Raw genomic sequence first — 21,488 nt, forward strand, 5'->3', positions numbered from 1 at the left:
GATGAGTGAGCAATCCATCTCCAATGTGGAAGGCGATATTGTCTGGACTTCTCTTGACAGCGATCCAGGCTAGATGATGTGGCTATCTGCAGACTTTACTAAAACAACGGCAAACTAATCCCTTATTCCGTGTGGTATTCCGATAAAGCGCCCCGCTCATATTCAACCAATTGCCGGCGATAAAATCTGCTGCGCTAGGGAAGCGGAATTACTGTTCGCCTATCAGAGAAAAGGTCAAAGAGGTCAGGGTGACTGGTACCTTGCTGCAAACAGAGGCGCCCCAAACATTTTGATCAAATTTGTCGCCGTTGCTCGTTTCTTTTTTGTGAACTTTATGGCCTAACTCTGGTTCCTATTTGAGTTATCATGTTTCCAGATCAAATTGAATTTCGGCAAAAGTGTTCAATATCTTTTATCTTAATCACAGTTTGGTCCCGAGAAGTGTATCATATTGTACGGACGCCTGCCACTTGTGGGCAGTGAGTCTCAAAGATCAGCGCCTGTAATGCACTTAATTTGGTTACATGCTCGCCCTGTCTGTTAGGCCCCTCAGTGATTCGCTTACACCCCAGGCCTCGGATGGAGACGGTCGGGGTATCAATTAAAGCACCAGGAATCCATGCATACTGACCTGAAGAAACCAGCGTCTATTGAAACTATCATATCGTCAGTGTTCTCAGCAGGAATCGGTGAATTAACGACGAGCTTCATGGACAAGAAATCCCAGCTAGAATTTCCAAACTGAGGAAAGTTAGAGCGTCGCTATCACTCTACTCTGATGAAATATTTCACGGCATCAACTGGGGGTGAGAGGCTAACATTGGTGGACCAATAAATCCAGTCCTATATCTGTCACAACTCCCTCTCCTTTTACCAGACAGAGATGATAATCGACGTGCTCGAAAAAGTCACCTAGTACAAAACTGCTAGACACCACGTCAGTGTGTATTAATAAACAGTGAAGCGCTTCCCTGATGAAGTAACTGAAGTTCTACTCCGTCGTTTAACTAACATATTCTTGCTATGTAAAACTCCAATCAATTATATTAATATGTAAATAAATTCATGTCCTTTGTGTGGGTCTATATATTATTAAATTGTTCTTCATAAGCAAAAGGTATTGTACTTTTTAAGTTCTAAGCTATTAACTATGGTCCACATCACCGATTTTTATTGTTGTTATTTCTGTAAGGCATACCAGCATATAATTAGTTCAAAATCATGTCTGGAATCACTAAACTCTAAACTGCTTAACTCTTTCATATAAGATAGATTTATTTAACATAACACTTTACCAGATAAAAGTTAAAATACTTTTTTTCCTGGTCTCATTTAAACCTTTTGTACGTTTCCCTTCAAAGTCGTCATAAATTTTAATGACATTTAAATGTGCACATAGATAAACTCAATCTTTCACACTTAACATGTTCACACTTATTATCATGTTCGATTAAAAAAGACATAAGCATTAATATTATATATGTATAAATTATCTCTTTCTTTCCATGCATGTATATGTAAACATTCATCTTCAACTATACCAGATGGGATGCACTCGTACTGCATAACAGATTGATCACTTCTACCGATGGTGATAAATTGACATGACATGGTGTTTCTTTGTGGAAATTTCAAACTTGTTCTCAGACACTAACCATCACTACATTAGAACTTTATTTACCGTGACCTGTGTCAATTTATTTAAAGGAAACAATATGTTGCAATATTTAATAATAATAATAAAAGGATTTGATGAGCATAAAGTTTTAAAGGAGAAGAAAACATAAAAATGATGCTAAAGTCATATAAAAGAGCGCCAAAACTTATTTGAAAATGTGATCTTTAATACCTTTTGGGATTTTTTTTTCAAGAAAAAAGGGTGTTTGAAAATATTTTTGTATGGTGGGTATTTGGGGCCAACTTTTGGTATTTATTGTTGTTGCATAATAATGTGCTAAATAAGGATGTGATGCTTGTCAAATAAATTTATTTGAATGTAAATTTGTTGTTTATATCGAAACAACAAATGCCTTTAACCTAAATTATGATAATATTTATGAACATATTAAAAATATAAATATGATCCAAATTGATTTTTTTTTGATTGGTGTTTTACGCCGTACTCAAGAATATTTCACTTATACGACGGCGGCCAGCATTATGGTGGGTGGAAACCGGGCAGAACCCGGGGGAAACCCACGACCATCCGCAGGTTGCTGGCAGACCTTCCCACGTACGGCCGGAGAGGAAGCCAGCATGAGCTGGACTTGAACTCACAGCGACCGCATTGGTGAGAGGCTCCTGGGTCATTACGCTGCGCTAGCGCGCTAACCGACTGAGCCACGGAGGCCCCGATCCAAATTGAAGTTTAATACATTTGTTAGCTGAAAAGAACAAATTCCAGTGCAAAAATATTGATTAAACCTGTGTTACATCCTCGTTTTTGAAATTATTAAACAAAGACTATAAATACCAAAAGGTGGTCCCAAATACCCACCATAAAATTATTTTCAAGTGTCCTTTTCTCCTTCAGGAAAAATTGGAAAAAATATTGAAGGCCATATTTAGGAATAACTTTTCGCACTCTTTCATCTGAACTTTCTGTCAATTTTATGTTTTCTCCACCAATCGTTGTAATCAATGCATGTTTATGTGTAAGTTTCATTATGCGCTTGTTTTGTCAGGCCAGATGAAATCGTTCCTTTAAGCATGCCAGAGCCATTACTGTGTTTGGTTACGTGCTATAACGATATTGATGCTAAAATCCACAGGTACGTAGTTAACTTACAACACAGATTGCTTTATGTGTTTTCGTAGTGTCGACGCAAGTTGACGTTAGTACCTTACACAAACAAACCCAGACGATCTGACTAAAAGGCAATTCGACTCAGTATGGAGTTTGCCGGGACAAATTAACAATATTTAGATGAGGGTTGGATAAATGCTGCTTGAAAAACACGTGAACATTTACCAATAGCGATGCTCTTGATGCGTCGTTGCTTAGCATGTCCGAAGGCCAATCGCTGCTGAAGTGTGTATGTTCGCGTAAACAGAGGATGGAGGACAAGAGATGTACTCATCTGGTACACTGACATCTGCGCTACACATGGGCTTCACTGTTTGTCCCCGGCTTTGTTTAGATTCCGACATCTCCGTTACACAGGGTTCCCTGAACGCTTCTATTACCCAAGACAACAAACCCTGCCATAAACCTGTTATCTTTGAGGTGGCCCATCCACATATGTTTTCTCTCCCTGATTCTGTTCACCGTAGGGATGCGGACACCATTGGTGTAAGACATATACCACTTCGCATACTGAACCATCAAACACATTGACTTTTCAGTAAAAATGCATTTTATGTTGGCAAAAAAAGGCGATAGCAAAAGATGATCATCCACAATTAACGTATCCATGCACTTTAAGCTATGGTTTTTAAATGAGATATAATTAAACAAATTAGTTTTTTCGTTTTTTCGTACATTTTATGCCAGTGACATTAATCAGAGGTACAGTTAACAAAAAATGTTACATATCTCTATACATACTTTCATTACCACGAACGTTACTCTCCATTAAAGGATGTTTAAGGCAATAAAAAACAAGTTTATTAAACTCTTGTTCTGACTGTTTAACGTTTAGAACTATAGAGTTTTTTTAACGCTAAAAACATTGCGGACCCCACGGAGGTTTCTTTCAGATAACAAGAACATAAAAAGATCAGATTCTGCATATTCTATGCTAAATTTTACAGAAAAAAAAAACTAGTGACATCTTACTTCGGTCATAGATTATTTAGGCCATATTTACGTAAATTACAACTGTTTAACTATAGAAATCAAATGCAATAATGGATTAAAATCACCCCCAGCTATCATGCATCTTGTTTGTAGTTTATCTTAACATTTCAGAAAATTCAACACTTCAGTTCATCTGAATGTTTGCTTAGAGTATTATCCTCCTAATTATCAAGCCAGGGTCATCACCTTGTGGGTCACTAAATTCATTCAGCTTGAGAGAGGTTATTATAAAACGAAAGCAGACTTTATGGTTGACTGCTTCTAGTTAGGACTTGGAAGTTGTAGTAATCATTAAACACAAAGCTTTTGTGTTAATGTCCTTTTTCTTTTTATTGGATTATTTTATTCTAGCGCTATATATCGATTTTGTCGAGCAGTTGATTCATCCTTTCCGCATTTTCTATTTGTTTTCCTCGACATGGCAATGACTGCGCGCGCTGTGCAGCTCTACTGAGTAGGAAGGTTTTGGTTATCCTGGTTTATGGGCGGTGTTGAGATTTCTGTGAGTACTTGAGAAAGACGTCAAGATAACAGGGGTCACGACTGCTGATCACCCAATAATTTACCCTGATGGTCGGTTTGCTCCCCCACTAAGTTTCAGCGTTTTAAATCAATGATCAGTAAAACGGCAATCGGATTGGATCTTTTCTAATTCCGAAACATCAATCCACAAAGGCGCTGTGCTCAATACGACGTCGTAAAAGACTAAACACTCAGCTTTTTTTTTACAACGCTATTTTTTTCTAACAACCGGAAGTTGATTAGCTGTAGAGACTGGAGAAAATTAAGTCAGCTTAGCAGCGGCGTGAATAATAAGCGACATGCTACAGCTACAGCTTGTTTTCATCTAAATAATTTTCCCCTACGATGTTACTGGAGGACTTTTTTGTCGGCTTTACTACGTACTCAGGCTCAATCAGTGAGACCCCGTGTCAACGTTCTGTAAAAAATCTGCCCAGTTAAGAGAGCAAATTGGCATCCGTTAGGCACTCAATGCCGTCAAAGTGCTCCCACCCTTCTGGCAACGTCCTCCAAGGGATTTTTTGTACTTTATCAGTGTCAAAACAACGTTAATTTATTTTAATTTCTAGGAATGTCAGTGACGCCTTTTCAGAGGCTCTTGCGTCAGATATAGAGGCCTAGCTGTGACTATAAACATATGTCTGATCTGCCATCACCGTGTTTTCATTATTCATGTATACAACGGTTTTCGTTTTCCCAAAGTTGGTGAATTTTCAACGAAAAGAAATCATTAATAAACATGAAAAATAAATATTTTTCACGTCTGTATTTCCAGCTTAATGTTTTTTGACTACATCTTAATTACTGCAACTGCGGGGAAATTCAAGACTCTTTAGGATGTTTAAACATTCCTTTACCGTATATGAAATGTGCACGATACACAGATATGTTTCACATATTTCACTGAAACCAGGACAGGGATGTCAAATGCACTCTTCAGGAAACATAAAAATCTTCAAGGGAACATCTAATATGCCTTTATATGAAAGCAATATGCACCTCATCAAAATTATTTCGCGTTCTCAGAAATAATAATGGTGAATAAATTTAATAAATCAAATTCATTTGATGCAGCTTAACATGAATTTCTGTGTTTGCACTGTTTACACTTCATTGACGTATTAACGGAGGAGCAACAGATTTTAAAAAATCACAGGACCAGAAACGTAACCACATGTAGAGGAAATATCTTACATTAGCAATGTGGGAATCATTGAAATTCAACGATGATAAAATCTGAAATTATGCATATGAATATAATGATTTAGGTTATACAGAAAACACCATACTGTCAACATTTTAAACTTTTATGCGCAAAGAGAAGAAAAACAGTCCCGAATGATGATTTGAAAATAACCATGTTAAAAAGAATACAACTCAGGGGACATAACTCCACTAGGACAACCCCACACGCTGCGGTAGGCACCGTGACTCCATTGTTAGCGGATGGAGAGATAATGCCCAGTTTACGAACGGAACACACACATAAAATTATCAGAATGTTAAGGAGAACAAAGCTAACTGTGTATCAAATATTACTCAGTTACTAAGAACTAATTTCAGACTACATCATTCTCGTTACATTGATCATAGATATTTGAATATCTGAGCTGTGTTTGTTCAAAGAAATTCATGCGGGATAAACATCAGCCAAATAACTAACAAAACCAGTAAATAAACTTTTGTCGGGATGGAACAGGTTGTTTTTTGAAGCAGTATGTTTCCTCGATTGATTGATTCATGTGAGAGACAATGGAATTCTGGCCTGTGCTGCAACCTAAAAAATAAATTATCACTGTATACACTCAAATCAAATGATCACTATATACACTCAAATCAATGAGAAATAAATAGGCATATTTGCCTGTAGATATTTATAGAATAAACAGAATTCTACAAATTATTTCGCATTATACATGCATGCAATGCAACTTAGTTCTCATGCAAACTTATCTCCAATCAAGCTTATTTCAAAGGCATCTTATTTCACAACAGTTTGCATTCAGATTTTTGTTGCATTAAAACTTATTTCACAAAAAAATCACTTCGCTACTGTTCGCATTCAAAATTTCTTCGAATTAAACTTACTTCTGCGTGGAATTATTTCTAAGACATAACCTGTATGAAGATTACAGTAACAAAAGTTCAGGTTGTATTCACATCTGTATACCTGTTTTAATGGCAGTGGAAGTGACAATAAGTTCAACAACAATAGGTTGTGCCTCGAGGCTACAGTGCTTGTCCCATATTCGGATGCTGTTTTCCAAATTCCACACCCTTACGCCCTCTGCCTCTCCGAGGTGGGCCTCCCTCACATGGAAAGCCCCATGGGTGTGTACATACCGTGTACATACCGTTTAACAACACTACCTCCAGGATTGTTTGACATTTTCACCAGTAATTGTATTTTTTCTTCCGCCCCATGTTGTGTATATACCCTAAGATGTACATCCCTATTGCAGACGTTGTTCAGTGATTCCCTGAAGCTGTTTGTGTTATCAGGTAAAAAAGAAAAAAACCAAACACTCATTAGTGAAAGATTTAGTCCACTCTCCCGCCGATGAAATCCCCCTTGAATTAATGTTCTACAATCATTGTAGTATAATGTATTATCACTCTGATTAGCATAACTGACAGATATCTAATGAAGTTGGTCTGTCTTATAACATAGTATACTTCATTGGGCATAAAATAAATATTATGTTAATTCAAAAATCCAAACATTTTTTGAAAGGCAATAGCTGCAATGCATGCTATAGTAAAATTAATTAAGGACGGGCGGTATTGCGTAACTGGAATTATATAATATGTATATATACATATATGTAACGCTAATAAATTATATGATATTCCAGCATGGCTGGTATCTGATGGCAGAACTTGGGTGAATACGCCTAAAGAAGTCACAGGGGGTGTAGCATACATTACCTATATCGTTGATCTGGACAGTATGTTTTGATTGTTAAGTATAACTAATGACTGTAGATGCTTAGATCATAACCCAGTGTAAAATGGAGATATTGCATACAAAGCGCTTGATTTTTCCTGAACCTGCACATTGACGTAGACTGTCAGATAGCCTTGTCACGATTTCCTGTGTTAATGTGGATAGAAATTAGGATAGCACTGCGGGATTAAGAGAGACATCGAGAACGTCTCTGTCAGTTTTAATCAAATCTGGCGTTTCATTTTTCACCGAACAGCGTTTTTCTTCGCATCTTTCGCTAGCGCATTTTTTTTTTTTTTTTTTTTTTTTGCAGTTTACCCGAGTCTGAGTCTGGAAGGCCAAGCGGCTGGTATAGGTAGACCTAAACATAGATTCCCGTCGTGTCGCAGTTCTGACACAACCGCCTTCCTCTGCTGAAATAACTCGTCACTTAATCAACTGTACACTGGCAATCCATCCGTCTCCATGAAGCAGATACTTACGAAATTAGTTTAAATATGTTTTTCGCGGATGGAAAAAAATCCAAAAATTATAGCTCTTCAGCCTTCTGCAAGTGTACCAAGGCTTGCTTTTTTGCTTGCATCATTTTTTCGAGCAGTAAAAATACCATTTTGTTAAAATTTACAGGAAGGTACACGAAGACACTTGTCATGAGCTTTGGGAAGAGAGGGTATACCAAGAAATTTGAAGTTACAATTTGCCATTTACATTAACAGTGACTATATAATATAGAAGACATACATATATTTAATTATGAATCAAATGTAACTTTAATATGTCAGAAATATTGATCATATAATCTGGAAAATCTATGGATTTTCTGTCAGCATTACATATGTGAAATAGACGCTGTCAGTCACCCAATTTCAAATGGACTTTTACATCATTGTTTTGACATTGCATTTCTTTCCTTTTTGAGACTTTCTCTTCATCTGGTGGTTTCAGATAGTCACCATACTAATGTATGAAACACCATCGTTCCACATGATTGCCATATCTCATTTAAAACAGTCACTCCGTAATTCCGCTCTTAGTAATACATAATCACATCACATAATGAAGTAGCTAACGGTAACAGACTCAGTTGGTGTGTTGATTATGCCTGGAAAATTTTCTTTCTTCCCCGATAAATCTGTCTATACTCCAAAATTAGATAAATATACGCTATGTCTATTGAAAGGTCTGAGCTTTTTACCACAATGTTGTGTTGCGATATTTAAAAATGACCCGGAAGGCTCTTTCAAATATATGGGCACGGAAACCTATACAGGTAGGCTAACTTTAAATCGAGCTTAACGCTTGTGGCAATGACTTAATGCTTCTATACAGTGCTGAAAAATTTCCCCCTGTTTAGTCTGGGGCTACGCCATGCATATCTAAAGGCCACCAGTCTGCCCATTCCTAGTTTGAGAGCCTTACCTCAAGGGAACCCGATCCGTCATTGGGACAGGCATGCATTCTGACCTCTGACCCTTGGCGACATTCTTCCCACCTTTCGGAATATCAGGCAGGTAGAGTGGAGAATGGCATAAGCCGCAGAAAACATAAGCTCTCCTCTTCAAACTGCTTAGTAGTTGCCAGAGACGTAACACAAGACCTTAAGTGATATAAGCAATCCGCTCTCCGAACGACGTCTTTTTGCAAATGTTGCGTGACAAATTATTATTTGATGCCGTAAATTGGAGTGGTCTTTGGCTTTTATTTTTTACCGGTGTAGAAGAAGAGCGGAAGATGTGGTCTGTTTTGTCAGTGGGCCGTGGAATGAAGATGAGCGAGACTGTTTCTAGACAGGAGAGCGCTTCTATAAGCCAGCCACAATTTGTAATCCTCACCGGCGTGGCCAATTCGGTTTTTACGGGAACCTGCCTTGCCGGCCTGTAGACTATAAAATGTAGTCGGTGTGTATTTTGACTGCCAAAGTTTCAGGCGTACAATTCGAGGAGCGGCGTTGTTTATGCAGACGTGTCTGTGGTAAAATACTGTAACAATGTTTCCACTTTGTGTATGTTTTCAGATAGGAGCTATAAACACAGACATTAGATCCATCCGCTCCTCTTCTTCTTTCCAACTCCTCCTAGATTCAAAAACTGCCCTCAGACGATTGATACTGATCTGAGAACACAATTATGGACCCATGGACACTAGATCGAATTCTTCAGGCGCAAGGTGAGAATGTTGATCGGGCATGACATTTCATATATCCTACGCATGCATGGACTGTCAATTTGCGATATATTATATATGACACCAAATCTGAAACAAAAAAATGTGGCTTTCCCCGCATGCTTCTGTCCTATCATTTCACTCCCTGTGGATATGTAGATATGTACACGTGTATCAGGTTTTCCACATAACCTGGTACACACTTTTATATGAAAGACTTAAAAATCAAGTGCAATTATATCACCTTGTGCATAATACTCCATGAGCCGTTTGTCTTCCAGAAACGGAAATTCATTTTCAATTGAAACATTCTTTTTTTTTGAGCGTTTGAAGTTAAAAACTAGACTTCGTTACATTAAATAGGTCTATTTTTACAAGTGTTTGTATGCATGTAGCCTATGAGGCACCATTGACAAGCGGTGAGCTTTACTAACGATGACGTAGTGTATTTTTTTATCAAGATTTCTGCCACAGACCGTAGACGAAAAAGTCTATATTGGTCAACAAGGTCAGCAAATAAGTTTGTCGACGTCAAGACAGTTTTTTTTACCGAATTATATACCTCCCGTGTTGAATATAAAATTTTAAATAATGTAAACATTGTTTGCGATTTTAACGACATAAAGCGCTGGTGGCCATGAAGGTCTGTGGCAGCACACAAGCTGTCCATACTTGCAACAATTGCAATTGTTTCCTCGCCGTATTTTCAGTCTATAAACCACATGAACCTTTATAACTATAAAATCGAAGGTTATTAATGCACAATTGTAAAGTTTTAACTGCAATTTTTCTTTATGACAGTGTTTCTTGAGTCTATGCGGATTAACAAAGGCATCGAACTACATTTGTCGATCTAAAACTTCACAATTGTTTTTCGCCCATTAGAGTTTGTGCATCGGTCAACTTTAATAGCGGCATTAGGTCTTTCCTGGTGAATTAAGCACCACTAACATTCCTTCCTGAAATCGAATATACCTGAACTAAATTAGTTAGGGGTTTAATTATATGTTTAGTCCATATGCCTGTAACAAATTACACAATTAAAACCATAATCAAGTTTTAAATAACTGATTAGTGTAGTCACATGTGACAACGTGCTTTGCGTTCATTTTCATACATATGTAGGAAAATACGAAGTATTTCAAATGTTGCAAATATTGAAGGTAACAGATAAACAAGAACAGTTCAACTGTTGACACGGTAATTAAAGCTATACTAGAACCCTGTTTCGCAAGAATATCTTGGGAATAAAGCATTACCTGAACATGTATAGTTCTATATCAAAATATATATATCTTTGGAGCTTTACTGCTGTTTGAAAGTTTTGGGTAGCGCTGTTTATATTGTGTACCTGTATCTCCAGCTCATTACCTGTAAACATCCAAGTGCTATATTACACTCAGAATAAATATTTATATAACTTTACTAATTTTCCGATGATCACATTATTCTCCTGGTGGTATAGTCTGCTGTGATTGCCATATCAACGTACCTGGAAGATATGTTTACTTAATAAAGTCTAATGTACTTGACTGAGAATTCCTCTATGTGTTCCTAAATAATTGTAGGTCTCATGCATTGTTTGCAGACATGTTGCGAAAAAAGTGCCATCATAAGAATGAATGATTATAGCTTATATAATGCCACGTTGGCTGTTTTGCAATAATAGCGAGTGACATTAAGACTATATGTATACTCGCCGCAACATACAACACACACACCGCACAGATATACGGAATGAACTAAACGATTTATTTAACCAGGAATGTTCTTCCAGAAAGACGAGGCGCTTATGTGTGTTATAGTTTCGTGTCATTTCTGCTGTAAGCTTTCAGCAAACTGTAATATATTTTAACATCTGGAGGTGTGGATAGCATCTTCACAAAATTATACTCTATCTGATCCAATCAGCAGCGGGTTAGCGCATCTGTTGACTTTGGAACTGGCATTTTGTGTCTGCCAGAGTGAATGATGTACAGGGTTAATCCTTGGCAAATATTACCTGGTTATATATCCGTACTTTACACATTAGCAAACGATTTTCTTTCTTTCTTTCTTTATTTATTTATTTGATTGGTGTTTTACGTTGTACTCAAGAATATTTCACTCGTACGACGGCGGCCAGCATTATAGTGGGAGGAAACCGTGGGCATAGCTCGGGGAAACCCACGACCATCCACAGGTTGCTGGAAGACCCAAACGATTTTAATTCTGAATACACTTTCATAATAATGAAGGTCTTCTCCAATATTTTGAGCATCTGCACGATTACAAAAACTTATATTATCCTCGTATATGTGTTAATTTGATTTATTTATTTATTTAATTGGTGTTTAACGCTGTACTCAAGAATATTGTTCATTTGAAAGTCTAGATGTATTTATGTGCCAAATTTCTAAATGACATATTCATACTCAGTATTCAGATGATTGTATAGTTCCAGTACTTGCACCACTCTATAACTATATGTTTGCTCACTGGAGTGAAATGCATCTTAGTTATACCGCTATACTTAACCTTGTTCAAATTTACTTATACCTAGCTGGCCGATACATTTCCAGTGATCATGTTATTCAGCTGTGTATGAAGTGTATCAAATTTTTGCAAAGGTAAATAGTCCTTCCTGCAAGCTAGGCATGAGTTCAATCTATGTGCAATCTTGTGCTTATTATTCCCATGTGGTTTTCATAATTAAAGAGCAATTAAATTAGAAATAGATGTATTGTAAGAGCATTCATTGCACACCAAGCTTATGAAGGTATAGGGCTCAAACTGATGCATACATTGTGGTTTCTCCAGCTTCGGTTTGATCGATATGGTGTCTTCAGCTCCATCAATACAAATATATGGAATGTGAGTTTAACCTTTTGTTTAACACCACACAAGCGTATAAAAAAACGTAGCCCCCTATCTGCAGTGCACTTATCAAGTATTATACTGTGTAAACATAGGTTCCAAATATTCGACATACATATGGCTGCTGCATACAAATCCATCTATTTGTTTAATATTCATGAGCATATAAAGTTACTCATTTATACATCAATCCTTGGTTACTTTATAGAACACACGGATATATGCACGTGCATTTTGTAAACTTTCTTCAATCGTGGCTATGGAAGGTATGGTAATAAACTTATACCCGTTCGTGTTAAACTAAAACCAAACCCCATGACTCGTATTTATCCACCCAGTGCACAAATTTTAAACTGTCTGGAGCTAAACATTAAAATTGTAGATGTGATTGAATTTTCGGCTTAAGTTTTAATACGTGTGATAAATGCGAGAAATGAACCCGTATTTATCAAAAAACTTAAGATTTAAGTCATAAGTAAATTGCAAGGGCGTAAAACATCAAACTCAAAACAGGAAAGAACTCAAATTTTGATTGGCCTATTGTTCTGCAGTAAAGAATCAGTATACAAAATTTGAAGTTCCTGGAATATAACATTTTAATTATAGCTGTGTTTGAATTTTTGACTTATGTCTAAAGACGTTTGATAATATGGCCCGTGGATCATAAAGCCACGGTGGACTTAAACCAGGCTTAGCCTTGCATAATTTCTGTACTTGGATATGAACGCTAGTTTTTCTTTTTTTTTCTTTTTATCAAACTCTTAATACCGGCGGTATAATGAAAAAAACTAAAATTCGGATTAACTTGATTAACTGTTTTGGAGTTAAAACTACGGCAGAGAAAGTTTCTTAACATAATGACCTGCAGTCTGAGCTTCATCATTCTGGAGTTCGACCTTCATGATCCTAGAGCCTGAGTTTCATGATCCGGGGTGTTAGCTTCACTATCCCGTAGCCATAGCTTCATGATCTCGTAGTCTGACCTTCATGACCCTGGAGTCTGAGTTTGATGATCCCGAGGTATTAGTTTCATAATCTCGTAATGTTAGTTTCATGATCCCGGAGTCTGAGTTTCATGATCCTAGGGTATTTATGATCCCCTAGTCTAGGGCATATGATCCTGTTGTCACAGCTTCATGAGCCCGAGAATTTGTCTTCAAAGTTCCGTAGCCTTAGCTTCATGAACGCGTAGTCTTAACATCACGATCCCGTGATCTTAGTTTCATGATCCCAGTATATTAGCTTCAAGATTCCATAATCTTAGCTTTATGATCCATGGTCTTGGCTTCGTGACCCCAAGGTTTTAGCTTCTTCATTCCATAATCTTAGCTTCACGATCTCGTAGTCTCAGCTTCATGTTTCCGGGGCTTAAGCTTCATGATCCATTAGTCTCAACTTCATGATCCCTTAGTCTTAGCGTCATGATCCTGGAACCTTAGCTTCATGATCCTGGGACCTTAGCTTTTTGATACCGGAACATTAGGTTCATGATCTCATAGTATTAGCTTCAAGATTCCGGTGGCATTAAATTATTTCTTACAGATGGATATCTTATATAGTTTATGTTCGCATTCAAAGAATAATAACACTTGATTAAGTCTTAAAGATAAACTATGATGTAGAACAATATAGGCCTACATAATTGTTTAATAAAAAGTCATATCATTAATAACTTTTGATAGATTGTGCCGTAAGCACATCATTTTTGGTAAATATTTTATATATGTGATAAACAGTTCAAGTTGTTTAACTCCAGTGAGTTGTAATGACAAAAATCTAAATCATATTTTCGAGGGCAGATCTGTTGGACAGAGCAGTGAGCGGCATGATGTGCCATTAGGAAGTGACATTACTTCCAAAGTGCCATACTTTAAATTTATTCATTTATTTGACTGGAGATTTACGCCGTATTAAAACATATTTCACTTATACGATGGCGGCCAGCATTATGGTGGGAGGAAACCGGGCAGAGTCCGGGGGAAACCCACGGCTATCCGCACGTTTCTGTTAAACCATCCTACAAACGATTGGAGAGAAAGCCAGCGTAAGTTGGACTTGAACTCACAGTACTTTTATAGTGTGATTAAGCCGGACCATTATTTTCAGAGTGCCAGCTAGCAGTCTCATTACTTTCGGAATGGTATAGGCAGTGTTATTACTGTTAAAGTGCAATTATGCAATGCCATCACATCAGTTATGCAGTGCAATGACATCAATTATGCAATGCCATCACATCAGTTATGCAGTGCAATGACATCAATTATGCAGTGTCATCACTTTCACAGCATCCAACTTTCTTGTAAACCTATCCTTCGACCGGTTTACAAGCTGTTGCAAAAATATGTTTTGTCACCAAGGTGTGCCCATAGTAGCATGTTTTGAAATATTAATATCAAAGCGAACTGCAAAGGGTTTTATTTTAAACGTTAAGCTTCGTTCATAGGGTGCGAATTGTCACATGCCTAGTTACATGACGCAAATTGGACATGTTATCGGTTCCATTCGATTTGTAGCTTTTGACTAAAATCGCAATAATTGTTCACACTTTGCAATTTGGTTTTGTGTGCTACATGTTGGTGCTACCAATCGCATTGTGCGAACGGAACGTTGTCATTTTGATGGATGCTACATAATGGTTCTACAACCTCGCTTCTAAAGCCGTATTAATAGTGCACTTACTGTTCCGTATATTCATATGATACTGTTACGTGTAAAAGTTTAATAGCGTTGCTTTTCAGGCGGGAGAAAGCAAGTGCAATTCAGTGTTGATACCACAGGGAGTTTGGTCTACTTATTGCTTGTCAACACCTCGACTCCCGCAGCTGTTCTTAAGGAAAGATCCGATATCAAAGTGGCTTTGATATAATGACATATGCGGCCAACAGTCCTACACTGTCTCAAGAAATCTGAAGCAATGTGAAATACCAAGCTTGAACCACCAATAAAAATACGTGACACTAACCCAAGTGTTGGACGAATTGGGACACCTGCAGGAGTCGTGCAAAATCTCCGACACATCAGGGCCACACCCCTGATCTTCCGGTATCGGTGCCATTAAGAGGCCATAACTTCGTTGCCCAGCTTGGGTCTTTCTTCTTTTCAGTCGAAGAACGCGAATACACAGTAATGAAACAAGTGTGTTTTGACAGAGTACGTAAAAGTCTTCACAAGCATCTTACTTTGTAACTTTAGAACAGAGAAATTTATCTGCGGTTTGGTGCATTGAGTGACTAGGCCATTCCTCAACACACAAACTTTTATTAAAATCAGTCAATTAGTAAATAAAATCCCAAAATACTTGCATGTCGGAAGGACTTCAGACTTTTGTGGTAAAAAGGCAGCATTGGTCAATATTTTAATGATTTTTAATCACATTCCTTGGAGCAAAAATGGATCTGCAGGTAATATTTGAAAATGGATTTTAGCAATCTGTTGACGCTCACAGCGTTGCTCTAAGTCAACACGTCTATTCAAGGGACTTACAGTTTCTGCACTTGAAGAACTCTTTTTGTACTTTATTGTCTTTATCTTGATGGCTTATGACTTAGTATCCGTGGTAATAGAGAGAATTGTCTCCCCTGCTTGCCAAACCGCCAACCAACTAGCCCAGATTGCCGCGCCGGATCGGGTGTTGTTTTATTGCGAGGAACATATGCCGAAGACACCCGATACCGTTGCAGACTGTTTCTGCTTATGACTGTTAGTGCATGGGCCGGGACCCAAACCTACCGCTATTTCACACCAGTTGTAAATGTTTACGGCGCTCCAATAAAAAAGCCAGGCCGGTGAGGGTTCCTCGGCTGCTGACGATAAGCTCAGTTAGGGCGTACCCCGACCATGCGTGTTATTAACGCTGGGCCAGGGAGTAGTTTTGACAACCTCAAATTGGATTCTAAAAGCTGCCTTTACTTTTTGCCTCGGCACAGAGGAAGAGAAGCTAAGTCTTACGCATAAAGTTGAAAGCTTTCCAGATAATAAAGTTATTTATTTTCCATCCCCAAGATTCAAAACGATTTTGGTGATGTGGAAGATTGTTGTATAACGGTACATGAGGATAACTCCAACGAGCAACAAACCAGCTGTGTACATAGACTGTTATGAAAACATTGCCCGTTTCTTTAATTAGTGCGCCTACACGTTAGAGGCTTTGGAATGCCAAAAACTGTGCAGTGCCATTAGCTGATACTCTTTTTGCTCGCTTTCCAAGCGGAAAACTTCTTTGCATTCGCAAGTGTATGCCTTCTACACCAAGTATATCATAATCCGAATTTAAGTTCACTTGTGTAGTATGACTCACTTATAATTAAAACGTTTCTTACATTGACCGATAGGCCAATGTAACCTATACAAAGCGCTCATAAATTGTACGAACTTTACTCCGGCCCTACTTTTCCTATAGGCCTCAGTATATATGAAGGTTTTGGGCTTTTTCTTATGTTATAAACTGGCAATTTTAGTAGTCTCGAAGGTAAGGTTTCACATGCTGTTAATCGTGTCAACTGACGTTTGTTGATTCTGCTATCTTAGACTCCTTACATCCATCAGTCCGAGGCAAACTTTAGCAGTCAGAACAGCTGGGCACGTACGCCCTGTGAGCAGGAGCCCCAGTACATACACTCCATCCACACATGCGCACATGCGCGCCCGGAGGGGGCCTCTCCACACTAGCAGCTCTCCCAGACTCCCTTTGCTGATGAAGATAGCAGCCTTTGTAAAAGCGGAAATAGAAGTAGTCACAGTAAAAGCAGTTTCAGCCACCATCTTTGCAAGGCGGACGAAAGTACTTGGTTCTGTCGTTATCTAGTGAGATTGGGTTGATCGTCTTCAGAGCCAGTTTACCCTCTCACCTTCATGAAGTTCATCCCACAAGAAGATACCGTAACGAAACCATCTATCCAAAGTTAAGCGGCAACACGTAGTTCGCGGATGTCTCAGTGAATCTGCCCCACAACACGGGGTAACTAACACAGGAAGGGCCTGAGAGCCGGGTGGATACCCTCTCACAGGGAGACGTCAGAAGGTCCTGTGTAAGTAAGATTCATCTATCCACACTTCATGGCGGGCCACCTATAACTCCGCATGCTTCGTAGAACTGTGCAGCGGTAGAATTATATGTAAACTGACGACCTTACTTTGAGCAGACAAGTCGTAAGATTTCCCAGTATCATCACACAGGGCAGTTTTATAATATTTCGCCAATATTAGTTTTTTAGTATTTTCTAAATTTAACTTTCTTGGACCCCTTTAGACCTCGGTAAATTCCACCGAAAGTTACCTAACGAGAGTTTTTAACACACTGAACTACAGAGGCCAACACATTTGCTGTCACTCCTTGTCATTAAATTTCACCTTAGCATCACCGTGGATTTTCGATTTTACTTACACCACCAATTTCGTCCATTTGTGTACCTTTCGTATGTGTATTTACATGTTACCCGCGAAAAGTCAGGTCGTCTCTTTTTAACCAGATATAAGCTAGAATGGCATGTTTAATAATTGCATACACCTGTAACTCCTCTTCTTTCCCCATGTGTTTGTGCTTCACGTCTGTTAAACATTACAAACGATGTACACTGTGACTGAAACGAAAGTGGCGGGAACATAATCATTTCTGCGTTAATTACACACCAACAGAGAGCGATCGATTTTATGCGGTCACTGGATCTGTCTTTGGTTTATATTTTGGCTTCTGTGTCTTGTATCTAGGTTTACTGATCTTTACATGAACCGTCATAACTGCATTTGGCTTACACAATGGCCTATCATATCATTACAGGTATGGAACTCCGTATGTATACTGCTGACCTAATACTACCATTCAGTATCTTTAAGTTAAAATCAAACAGGTGTACTAAACGTATGATTCGCAGCTGGCGATTTGGGAAACAAGTGTGAACGAAACTACTGGTGAAATCAAACCGTTTTCAAAACGTGTACAACTACACACGTATTTATTCAGGATTTGGTTTGTGTACGCCAATCTATCCCTGGAATAAGAGCGCTTTTCAAAACGTGTACAATTAAACACGTATTTACCCCGGCTTGATTTGTGTATGCCAAACTATTCTTGAAATAAGAGCAGTTTCAAAACGTGTAGAACTACATGTACACACGTGTTTATCCAGGATTGGTTGGGTATAGCAAAATACCCGTGAAATAAGAACATTGTTCCAAAAAGTGGACCTTCATATATAGTTAGTTATACATAACTGCATTTGGCTTGTGAAAATAGAAAAGAAATCTCTGTAAGACTATTAACCATAATCAAAAAGACCGCACCAAACAGTGATCATGAACACAGTGTATTTTTATCGTTTGTATTACGTAAAGGGAAATGGATATAATGTTTGATTAATCATGAGTGTTAATCATATTACGAGCACGATCACTTAAAATGGTTGTGGAAATTACATCAGAATTTTGTGAAATTATTGAACATATAGACAAAACAAACATTAGTTAATTGGCCACCGAATAGTTTTTAAACCACTCTTTCGCACACGAGAAAACGTGAGCTTCAGAAGTTCCCAGCAGATGTTCGCACACTTGGCATCTGGCTTTGGGATTCGATCATAAACACATTATTTATGGGTGGGACTGATGTTAATTCTGGAAGCATGACCGGTCTGTAAATGCATTGGACCAGAGCAGCTCATCAAGATTACTTATAATGTGGAAGACCCCTCATTAAATGAAAACAGTTATCCGAATCCATATAGTTAATTGCAACTAAAAAGAAAGCATTAATTTTAATGATGGACCGATTTATTTGTGTCATGAAGTCATAGAGTAAACTTCAAAATTATTATAATTATAATCATAATTCATATAAACTCGTAAAAAAATCTGCCCATTGTCCGTCATGGAAGGTCATGCAGTCCATCATTTACGTATACATATGTATATTTGTACATATCGTAGATGGAAGAAAGCACAAAGCTACAGTGTGCATATCCTAGAACAAAGTGTAGGCAGTTTGGGGTTTTATAGGTTGTTTCACCCATATATCACTTGATAAACTATTTTATTGGTGAAGCTCGATAAGTTCCTATTGAAACACAGGGTCTTGCTCTGTGTAGTTGATTTGTGCAAAAGTATCAAAAATGTAGCACCCCGACCAGTCTATATGTTGGTTGCATATCTAGATCAAATGTACGATAAATCTTTGCAACCCGGGAGTTGTAAATTTTGCCAGTTGAAACGTCTACATTGTTTCGTAACAAAAGGGAACAAACCCAATGGAAAAAGTGGTGCAAAAATTATTGCGAAAACTTGTTGATTAGTGTTTGAATTTAATGTATATAAGTGGAGCAAAACGTGCCCCTGGCATCTTTTGGAGTATGGCTGCTATGCCAGCAACACAATCGCATTGAGCCTATTGTATTGCTCTGTGTATGTGGGGGCTGGCTGTTCTGTGTGATCGCATTGCCTTCCGTGCTACGTGGGGAAACACTTGACACCAACACTAAGAAGATTTGAATTGGAACAACTATAGAGGTTACAGCAATTTTCCAGTCCTCTAAATCACAATCCTTTAAGTTTGTTTTCTTTCTTGTTGATTAACCAAAACCATTTATCAATCACCTATGGCCGAATGAATTGGAATTCATATAGTGGACCAGTCTATTTTTCAAACCACTAACCTTTTAACAACTAAATTCAGTAAAATGGAAAGTGTTAAGAGATTTGTTTGGCTGGATTATAGTAATTTCTGTAGCTAACAAACAATTTGAAGTAAGTGATGAGTCGATATGAGTGCTAAAAATATCTTAAAGTGTTTTATCCATCATATTATATTTAAAATACTCTGCTGGAATTTGTGTAAATGTATTGAAAAGGTTTATGGAGAATTAAGACAAATAGCTGCAGTATAGAACAGAATAATTATGCATGTGTTTTCAGAAATCCTAGTCGTGACAAAGATTGATATCAGCATGCGTTTTCCATTTGATATCATTTAACAGTGCTTTACTTTGTACGTGCATTTTTACTTTGTTATCGCATGTCAAAATCAGAGCAAGAATTATTTAAAAAAAACATGTCACCTGTATGACGATGGTATTAGATGTATGTTCACAGTTGGAGGAAGCTCACTACTAAAGGAACCACAATGGCATGTACACGTGCTTACTGCCGAACATGTACACGTGCTTACTGCCGAACATATACATGTGCTTACCTGCCGAACATGTGCACGTGCTTACTGCCGAACGTACATTCTCCAGCTCAGTTATTTCATTTTGTCTAAGGGACAAGCGACAAACTTTTCCCGCCTACAGGAGCTGTGGCGAAAGCTGTCTGGGTCTGCTGTTCATTCCAACCGTTGTAATGACGTTCTGCGAGGCGATCCGGTTTTGTAGTACTCGTGCATTGCAGGAGAAGAATGGTCATTCCAGCTTGGAACAGAGTCTACAGTGCGCGGGAAAACATACCTCAGTGACAAAGGGCTTTTGATCTACAACTGATCACTGAGCGCTCGTCCTTGGCGCTGCTTTAAACTTGTACCTAAAAAGTTTCCTTTGTATAGATAGCAGGCTGCTTATATGTATTTTAAGCTTATTTTAGCAGATGACTTTAAAAATTATGGTATGAACAGTGTCCCAGACGCAGTCTCTGTTTCGTCTTTGGCTGTGGCCTAAGAGATGTTGTAAAGCTAATTGTGCGGGTAGGCCAAGACGTGATTAACCCGATGTCTTTGTCTCCACATCAAGCACGCTTGTCGCACTTAAGATATGACAAGACCACTTAATGTATTCTGACACGCTAGATGAGAGACAATACGCACCCCGCGCCTGATTGCTGGGGTCTAACTCCAAATAGGCACCCGGGGTTTCTCCCGCATGTTTAATCGCCGGTGTTTTGCCATGGGACGAGCCAATAACGATAACTCTTCCCCATCCAGCATGTGTAACGAGAATGAGGGATATCAGGCCGTATTGATTTGTCTTTGTGTTTGCCATTTGAACCGCAGGCGGACAGAATACCGAAGAATGCTTTAAGTGACAGGAAAGCGTTAGTTCTTGGCCAGCAGATTCCACCCAGCGTTTCCTGGTCCTCCGGATTCTATAATCATCTTGAACTGTATGATAGACGATTAGGCACGATTATCCTAACGTCTGACTTCGGTCTACGACATGAATAGAATTCGTGGTGTGCATATAATCTGAAATAGGCCTATTTATAATGCAAATTTTCGGGACA

General features: G+C 38.3%; 1 protein-coding gene across 4 annotated transcripts in view; it reads left to right on the forward strand.

The window, feature by feature from the left end:
- The window catches only part of LOC135468051 (homeobox protein six1-like), a 60,602-nt gene that overhangs the window by 20,466 nt on the left and 18,648 nt on the right, over positions 1–21,488 (forward strand). The window contains exon 2 of one of the 4 annotated variants that reach the window (XM_064746067.1): positions 9,283–9,434. The exons of 1 other annotated variant lie outside the window; for it this stretch is intronic. In XM_064746067.1, the coding sequence (XP_064602137.1) occupies positions 9,395–9,434 (40 nt within the window). In that variant the 5' untranslated portion in view covers positions 9,283–9,394. Of the gene's footprint in view, positions 1–8,998; positions 9,435–16,796; positions 17,315–21,488 lie in introns of those variants that run through there. 2 more of the 4 variants (XM_064746068.1, XM_064746070.1) reach the window with 2 other exon arrangements.

The sequence above is a fragment of the Liolophura sinensis genome, chromosome 6 (genome assembly GCF_032854445.1).
Source record: "Liolophura sinensis isolate JHLJ2023 chromosome 6, CUHK_Ljap_v2, whole genome shotgun sequence".
Taxonomy (NCBI): Eukaryota; Metazoa; Mollusca; class Polyplacophora; order Chitonida; family Chitonidae; genus Liolophura; species Liolophura sinensis.